Source organism: Arachis hypogaea, chromosome 5 (genome assembly GCF_003086295.3).
Source record: "Arachis hypogaea cultivar Tifrunner chromosome 5, arahy.Tifrunner.gnm2.J5K5, whole genome shotgun sequence".
Taxonomy (NCBI): Eukaryota; Viridiplantae; Streptophyta; class Magnoliopsida; order Fabales; family Fabaceae; genus Arachis; species Arachis hypogaea.
The window spans coordinates 90,770,552-90,779,944 of record NC_092040.1 but is presented as its reverse complement, the minus strand read 5'-3'; the positions used below and the strand labels follow the sequence as shown (position 1 = coordinate 90,779,944).

General features: G+C 47.5%; 1 protein-coding gene across 1 annotated transcript; it reads right to left on the bottom strand.

The window, feature by feature from the left end:
- Positions 1-774: 774 nt before the first annotated feature.
- Positions 775-2,190, bottom strand: LOC112803719 (uncharacterized). Its single transcript, XM_025847197.1, has one exon. It carries the CDS (start codon positions 2,188-2,190, stop codon positions 775-777), a length of 1,416 nt encoding a protein of 471 aa, XP_025702982.1.
- Positions 2,191-9,393: the final 7,203 nt, after the last annotated feature.

The window sequence follows — 9,393 nt, the reverse complement described above, 5'->3', positions numbered from 1 at the left end:
GAACTTTCTTTTTTGCGCTTTGGCATTGTAGCGTAAGGCCATTCTTTGTTTTAGCGCTGCTTCAGCCAGGTGGGCCATTTCCCTGGTTTCTTCTATCAGGTCTTTCTCGACGGTTTCCTCTACTCCCTTCAGGAGTAACCGTGGACTCGGCTCTCCAATCTCTACGGGTATCACTGCATCTGACCCGTAGGTTAGTCGGAAGGGTGTCTCTTTAGTGGAGGATTGCTCGGTTGTTCGGTAGGACCAGAGGACCGAGGCTAGCTCGTCGGCCCAAGTGCCTTTCTTGCTATCCAGCCGCTTCTTGAGCCCTTGCAGGATGATCTTATTTGCGGACTCGACCTGCCCGTTTGTCTGTGGGTGTTCTACCGAAGAGAATCTCTGCTTTATGCCCAGGCCGGTGAGGAATTCTGTGAACTTTTTGTCGGTGAATTGTGTCCCGTTGTCCGAGATGACGGCTTCCGGGATACCAAATCGTGTTATGACTTGTCTCCACATGAATTTCCTGCAATTAGACGAGGATATGCTGGCCAGCGGTTCGGCCTCTATCCATTTTGTGTAGTAGTCGATAGCGACTATGAGGTACTTGACTTGTCCCGGGCCGACGGGAAAAGGTCCTAAGAGGTCGACTCCCCACTGCGAGAATGGTCGAGAGGCCGTTAGCAAGGTGAGCTCAGAGGCGGGTGCGCGATGGAAGTTGGCGTTTTCTTGGCACTTGACACACTTCTTAACGAATTCCTTGGAGTCAGCCATCATCGATGGCCAGTAATATCCAGCTCAGATTAACTTCCTCGCTAGGGCTTTGCCTCCTATATGGTGGCCGCAGCATCCTTCATGGACTTCCCTGAGGACGTAATCCGTCTGGTCGGGGTGTAAACACTTCAGTAGGGGATGATTGAATCCCTTCCTGAAAAGCTGACCCTGGATGATGGCGTATCTGGCGGCTTCCCTTCTTATCTTTTTGGCATCTTTTTCGTTGTCGGGGAGCTTGCTGTTTTCTAAGAAGTCGATAATGGGATCCAACCAGGAGGGGCTTAGCTTCGAGAGGTGTAGTGTGACTGCCGGCTCTTTCAACTTTCCTTGGATTAGAGACCGGTTACCCTCTCCCGGTTTGGTGCTAGCCAACTTTGACAAGAGATCTGCCCGTGTGTTCCTTTCTCTCGGGACGTGCTGGATCGTGACTTCTTCAAACTTTCGGCTCGAGTCCTTGACTTTTTCCAAGTATTTCTGTAGCAGTGCGTCCCTAGCTTGATAGCTACCGTTCACTTGGGAGGTGACGATTTGTGAATCGCTGCATATCTCCAACCTTGTTGCTCCGACTTCTGCTGCTAAGGTTAAGCCTCCTATAAGGGCTTCGTACTCTGCTTGGTTGTTTGAAACGGGAAAATCGAACTTAATTGACTGTTCGTATATGACTCCAGCTGGGCTTTCCAGGATAATCCCGGCACCCCCGAACGTCTGGTTGGAGGCTCCGTCTACATGGAGCTTCCACCGTGTGTTCGTGTCTTCGACCGGATCCCCCGCTACTTCCACTAGAAAATCCGCCATCGCCTGCGCTTTGATGGCTTGCCGGGGTTCATATCGTATGTCGTATTGAGAAAGTTCAATCGACCAGGTCATCATTCTCCCCGCCAAGTCGGGTTTTTGGAGCACTTGCCGGATCCCCTGATCGGTTCTTACGACAATCTGGTGACTTTGGAAGTATTGCTTTAATCTCCTCGAAGAGGTCAGGAGTGCCAGAGCTAACTTCTCCAATTTGTTATATCTCAGCTCTGCCCCTTGTAAGGCCCTGCTGACAAAATAGACTGGTTGTTGTGTCCTTCCCTCTTCTCGTACCAAAATTGCAGCCAAGGCTTCTCCTGTTATAGCGAGGTACAGGTATAACGGCTCCCCTTCTTTTGGCTTCCCGAGGACAGGTGGTGCCGCCAGGATTTCTTTAAAGTGCCGAAAGGCTTCCTCGCATGTGGGTGTCCATTCGAACGCCATTCCTCTCTTCATGAGATTGAAGAACGGTAGGGCCTTTGTTGCCGATGCTCCGAGAAAGCGTGATAATGAGGCCAGCCGACCTGCCAACCTTTGGACGTCCTTGATACTGCCTGGACTCTTCATTTGGAGTATCGCCTGGCACTTCTCCGGGTTGGCTTCTACCCCTCTTTGGGTTATCATGAATCCGAGGAACTTTCCAGCTTCCATAGCGAAAGCACACTTGAGGGGATTCAGCCTCATACCGTGCTGTCGGAGGGACGCGAATACACTCGCCAGGTCGTTCAAAAGGTCGCAGGTCGTGTTGTTTTGGCGAGGATGTCATCCACGTAGACTTCAACTGTCTTCCCTATGAGGTCGTGGAATATCTTATTCATCAGCCTCTGGTATGTTATCCCCGCATTTTTTAGGCCGAATGGCATTACCTTATAGCAGAAAGTTCCTCCTGGCGTTATGAACGCCGTCTTGTCTTCGTCTGGACGGTGCATCGGTATCTGGTTGTAACCGGAGTAGGCGTCCATGAAACTTAGATACCGGTATCCCGCCGCAGCGTCGACGAGTGCGTCTATGTTAGATAGGGGGAAGCAATCCTTGGGACACGCTTTGTTAAGGTCAGAATAGTCTACGCACATTCTCCACTTGCCGTTATGCTTTTTCACCAAAACTACATTCGAGAGCCATGTCGAGTAGTCCACTTCCCGTATGAAGCCTGCTTCTAGGAGGCTGGCCGTTTGCCTGGCCACCTCCTCTGCTCTTTCCGCCGACATCTTTCTCCTCCGTTGGGCCACTGGGCGTGCTTCCGCCTTGACGGCTAGATGATGCGAGATGATTTTTGGGTCTATGCCCGGCATGTCGGCCGGCGTCCAGGCAAACAAGTCCCTATTGGCTCTTATCATTTCGACCAAAGGCTCCTTCAACTCGTGTGGGAGATTCTTGTTAACGAACGTGAATCTTTCCTCTTCATCACCGATTCTGAACTTCTCCAGATCCCCTTCTGGTTCCGGTCTAGGCTTGTCGTCTACTCTGGCATCTAGGTCGGCTAGGAACACACCGGACGCCTCCTTGGACTTCTTTCTAAGGGAGAGACTGGCATTGTCACAAGCAACCGCCGTCTCAAGGTCTCCCCTTATGGACCCTATGGATCCGTTGTCGGTAACGAATTTCATGACTAGCAGCTTTGTGTTGATTATGGCCTCGAAATCATTGATCGTTTTTCTTCCCAGAATGATATTATAGGCGGTGGAGTCTCGGAGGATGACGAACTCGGCCATTACCGATCTCCTGCCCTGGGATTGTCCTACTGAGATTGGCAGGGATATTATTCCGTCTGGTTTAATGAAGTGGTCGCCCAATCCAATGACCCCGTGTTGATGAGTCGTCAGATCGGCATCCTTTAATCCCAGCGCGTCGAACACGTTGCGGAACATGATGTTCGAGTCCGCTCCCGTGTCAACAAGGATGCGCTTGACGAGACCGGTCCCTACGCGGGCCGTTATGACCACGGGTGGATTTCCGGGGACATCGTCGAACCATTGGTCTTCTGGCCCGAAAGAAATGAATGGAGGCTTCCTGGAGTTCTGTGTCGACGAGGAGGAGATCGACAATATCTTCGCGTCCTTCGTGTGTGCGGATTTGGATCTTGGTGCGGCGTTTTTGGCCGTCACTACGTTTATCACAGTGAGGCCGTGTTCTCCGCCTTCTGGCTCTTGTCGCCGCTTTGTCGAACGGGTTTTGCCTTCTTCGTCTTGGTCGCGGTAGCACCTCCTTGGCTCCCTGATTAGGTGGGAGAAGGCTGCTAGTTTACCTTCCCTTATCGCTTGTTCCAGTGCATCTTTTAGGTCAAAACAATCCTGCGTTAGGTGGCCGTAGCCTTTGTGGTAATCACAATAAAGGTTTTTGTTCCCTCCAGTGCGGTCCTTGAGTGGTCGGGGCTTCGGCAGGATCTCTTTCTCGGCTATTTGCTGGTAAACCTCCACGATAGGGAGAGTGAGTGGAGTGTAGTTGGTGAATTTCCCGACTCGGGGGAATTTCCTTGGTGCGTTGCTTGGCGCCTCTTCCCTGGTTTGTCCCTTTGGCCTTTCCCCGTTGCCCTGTTGTCGGGTTTGATTGTAGCTGGGCTGCCGTTTGTTGGCGGCCACAACTCGGCTGACTTCCTCGTCGTTTATGTACTCTTTGGCTACCGTCTGGATCTCATGCATTGTCCAAACCGGTTTCGTGGTAAGATGTTTTCAGAAGTTCTCGTTGAGGAGGCCGTTTGTCAAACAAAGACTGGCCACCGAATCGGTCAGGCCATCGATTTCCAAGCATTCATCGTTAAACCGATCTAGGTATCTCCTGGTCGGCTCTCCTTGTCTCTGGGTTACCTCAAGCAGGTTGATAGGATGCTTTGCCTTCGCTATCCGTGTTGTAAATTGGGCCAGGAATGCGCGGCTGATGTCCGAGAAACTGTAGATGGACCCCTGCGGGAGGCCGTTAAACCACCTGATCGCGTGCCCCGCTAGGGTTACCGGGAAGGCACGGCATCTTACCTCGTCCCCCACTCCCTCCAGATTCATCCTGGCCTCAAAGGCCGTGAGGTGTTCTAGAGGGTCTTGAGTTCCGTCGTACCTCATGTCCGTTGGTTTGTCGAAGTGTTTCGGCAACCGGACTTCGAGGATAGATCGGTGGAATGGGGTGGCGCCCATTATCACAGGTTGTCGTGTTCTCTCGGATTTCCCTTCCCCGTCTTCGCGATCTCTTGCCGCTCGGCGGGTTAGCCTGCCCCGAGAGTAGATGATCGTGTCATTTCGTCTTCTCGGGATAGGAGACTCCTCGCGTGTGCCTTCCGCTTCCGTTCGGGATGCGGACGCGCGTCGCGGGCGGCTTCGGTAAGAGTCTTCCTCTTCGCTTTCGGGGGATGGGGTGTAACTGGGGTCGGTGGTTCGTCCGTCCCGCTCCCGGTCGGCCAACTGTCGCTCTAGGTTCTGGACCCTGTGGCGTAGCTCCTGCATTATTATAGCGCTGTCGCCGCCCGTTCCCCCGAAGGGTCGTGTCCTCGTGTGCTGCTCTGTGTGCTGTCGGGGGGACCTCCGCCGTCCCCTTAGCGAGGCGACGGAGGCTGTCCCCTCCGCCCCGGCTGCTCGGGCTTGGTCCCCGGGACCCAGCGCGACTTCCATCTAGGCGTCCCCACAGACGGCGCCAATGTTCGGTAGTCGGTTTCCGAACAGGTCGAGTGATTGTGTGAGGGAGTGAGAACACCTCAACCACGGTCGTGCTGGAGTTGAGTTTGCCGAGTAGCCGAGTACGCGTTGCAGAAGGAGAATAAGGGGGGGTGCCACCTGCAAAGACACTCCAACGCTCTAGTCAGCAATACGCAGGCGGGATAATGGTTTAGTAGGGAGGGTGTGACGTACCTTGGAGAGGGGCAGGTCCTTCCCTATTTAAACTGTGTCAGAGGTGGGCCCAGTGGGGACGAGCCCACTTTCCACGAAGATTCCTCCCAGCTGTGTTGGGAGAATGGTGAGGACGCGTGTCCAAGTGTTGTGGCGAACGCTGAAAGCTCGACCGCTCGGGTCGGGTTCTCGATGGGTCGGGCCGACCCGTACGTGACTTGGGCCAGACCGTAACACCATCCACATAATAATTAAAATAACCATCTGCATACCTACTAAAATGACTAATCCGATCCTGAACTAGCCATGATTGATGTGTACCAAAACTTAAACTCAGGGAGGCGGCGAACAAAAGGACGGAACTCGTCGGAGCCTTTGGTGGGGACTGGGGAGATCAGAGTGGCATCGTCGTAGAGTTCTTGAAGTTTGGAATTAACCTGAGAGAAAAGGAAGCTGATGAGGAGGTTGAGCATGTAGATTCTGAGGTCATAGGAGATGATGTAAAAATTTTGGATCAAGTATACGCACAAAAAGTAAATACAAACGATGATCAAGGAACCAATCCAGCATGTGCGGCGTGGTCTTGTCAAGGAAATGTTCGTACTGTTGCGATACCGTAAATTTCCATCGCGATATGGTGTCATCCGATGAAAAATATTCGACGGAGGTGGAAGAGATCGATGCCGGTAAGGGATGCAAAACGACGTTACTATCCGAATTGGAAGAGAACCTCCTGCAGCGGTGAGAAGATGGCGATGTTAAGATCTTTACGGCAACAACGATAACGGTTGTGGGAGAGATTGACAAGAAATTTATGAGATGCAAAACATATAATATATGAATATGTAACTATACTTAGTGGTTTAAGTGCTAATCTTAATATTTTTTAAGTTTTGAAATTTGATAATAATTATTTAATTAATTAAAAATTTAATTTTTAATTTTAAATTTATCTTTTTTTAATTGCTATTCATGTTATTTATTATATACATTGTTCTTCTATATTTTTTCGTTCAATAATTATGGATCTGAATATAGTTATTTTTATGTATTATGCATATAAATTATTTAAATTAAATCACCAATATACAGTTTGTATTATAATTAATCAGTAATAAAATCAACAATAATGATTGCCGAAAAATATTTAAAAATGGCGAGTAGATTAGGCTCAATTTTATCGTTATGGAGGGCATGTGTGTGCTATGCTTGGATATGGAGTTAGGGGGGAATACACATATATGTGGGACAGATTTTTGTCAGTTTGGGACGAAGGAACTCGGACCGTGCGAGTTCATAGGATTTGAAAATTTTATAAACAAAACGCACGGTCCGATTTGTTAGGCAAACATAAAGAACTTCAAGTATAAGGAATCGGACCCAACGAGTTGACATCTTAGGAATGGCTATAAAAATCGCAGGGTCCGAGTTCTTAGCTGAGAGAATGAAATGGTGATCAATGAAGTCGGACCCTTCGTTTTGTGGCAAGGAGACAATGAAATCGGATGGTCCGAGTTCTGTCTTAGAAATGAATTTTTTTTGGTTCCAGTTAACCTAGTCGTAGGGTCCGAGTTCCACGAAGGTTGTGATATAAAAGGGTGAAGTGAACTGGTAGGTGGGAAAGCAGCTGGGTATTCCTTCTTCTTCGACGGCTGCATCTTTCTTCTTCTTCAAAACTCTCTTTTTTTTTCAGTTTTGATTTTGATAATGTAGTATCTGTTTCTATTATAGTGAGTGAAAAAAATGAGTGACAGAGTATTGCTAAAATTATTTTATTTTGGTCAGATTTTGTTAGAAACGGCTGAAGGAGTAAAATTTATTTGTGAAAGTCCAGTAGATATTGTTATTCCTTTTATTATTTCATTTGAGGAGCTAAAAGGAGTAATCTGTGAAAAAATTGGTTCTGAGAGGGCAAGAAATATATCATGTATTCTATACAGATATCCCATACAGGTGTTTGGTGGATTCGTACAATATCAATCCAAATATGTGACGGACGATGCAAGCATGCAGGAGATGTTTTCAATGTATATTGAAAACCGGTCTCAGATCTCGTTCATCGAGTTGTATGTTGAGTTCGAACAATCTGAGGGTGACCGGAATATTCTACAGGAAGATTATAATAGTGACAGTGAAGAAGAGTTCGAAAGCAACTATGAATTTGCTGTTCCAGATGGTGATGAAGATCAAGGTGAGAGAACCATGTGCCCAGATGTGACAGAAGTGGCAAATGCACTTGCAAACGAAGTGCCGTTTGAGGAGCCATCATTCATGCGAGTTTTAGACTTGGAAGCCATGCATGTTCCTGAATTTCCGGAATATATGACTGCAGGTACGTAATCGTGGTATAAGTGTTGTTGTAGTTAGACATTGATTGAGTTATGAAGATTTTACCCTTTTTTTAGCATTATTTAATCATGCGTTCTGTGTCGAAGTTGTGAGGACCTAACCGGTCCTCGACCCGTTAAGGAATTTATTTTTTTCTTTTATATGCTTCATGTGTTTATTAGGAAATAATATTTATGTTGTATAAGATATGGTTGTAGCAAATTGCATGAGTTTGTAACAATTATCGGAACAGGTTCGACCTATTGTACGGTTCAAATGGCATGAACCGGACCGGACCGGCACGGTTCGTTTGGTTTTTCGGTCAAACCGGCCGGTCCGGTCCGGTTTCTTACATTTGCTGCTGATGTGCTTATGTTGTTTAGTGTGATATCTTAAAATGTTGATAATTTTTTAGTTAAAGCATAATGGTTTATTACATTTGCTGCGTATTAATGAAATTTATCTTATGGCATTTGTCCCAGCAGAAATTCCTATGGTCGCAGATGGTGAATTCGTCGTTGGGATGGAGTTCAGTTCTAGGGAAGCTGTTATTAAGGCGGTTAAGGAGTATACCATACGACGAAGTGTAGACTACCGGGTTTATGAGTCTGAGCCGTTGACATTTTATGCCAAGTGTACACAGTATGGGTCAGGGTGTGATTGGCTTATCAGGGTTAGCTTGATCAGCAGGAAGTACTGTTGGGTTATAAGGAGGTATAATGGTAGCCACACCTGTACCACAGCCACCATTTCACAGGATCATTCAAAACTGGACTCTATCACAATTGCAGAAGCAATAAAGCCACTGGTTGAAGTTGACCCCTCCTTAAAGGTAAAATCGGTAATAGCAGAAGTGCAATCGAAATTCAACTACACCGTCAGTTACCGAAAAGCATGGTTGGCTAAGCAGAGGGCAATAGAAAAAATATTTGGAGGTTGGGAAGCATCGTATGAAGCCTTGCCTATATGGTTTGAGGCCATGTGTCACAAGGAGCCATCAGCTGTTGTCCATTTTGAGACTATGCCTGCATATCAAGGCGATGACTTGGTGGCTGATATTCGGGTACTGCATCGTGTATTCTGGAGTTATTACCCTTGCATTAGGGCATTCAGACATTGTAAACCAATTGTCCAGCTGGATGGTACTCACTTGTACGGAAAGTATAAGGGTTGTCTGCTTGTGGCAGTTTCCCAGGATGGAAACAACAATATCGTTCCGATTGCGTTTGCTATTGTTGAGGGAGAGACTTCTGATGCATGGCATTTTTTCCTAAGTAACCTCCGCCAACATGTTGTTACTCGGGATGGAGTGGGTCTAATATCTGACAGGCACGAGTCCATCAATGCAGCTGTCGAACGAAGTAACGGACTGCGTGCCTGACCTGTAAAGGATTTTCAATAAACAAGTATGTGCAGCACATTACATATTCATATACCAACATAAATACCACAAATGAAGAAGCAAAATCCAATAAGATATGCCATTTATGCAAAGAAAGTAAATAAGTCATGGAATATGCAATGCAAAATAGTAAACATAATACCATCGTTGCGAGATTCTTCATCCTCATCGAACTCTTCAATTTCATCGTCGTCGTCATCGCCCTCTTCATCAGGGTCATCTGCTAGATACGCATCGGTTTCTTGATCGAGTGCGTTAGTATCTTCCTCAATGAGTCCCATGTTACATCGGTTAGGATTTTGACTATTTAGA

Bases quoted from the DNA above. Each gene is read 5' to 3' on its own strand.
- LOC112803719 (XM_025847197.1), bottom strand. From the start codon at position 2,190: ATGGAAGCTGGAAAGTTCCTCGGATTCATGATAACCCAAAGAGGGGTA.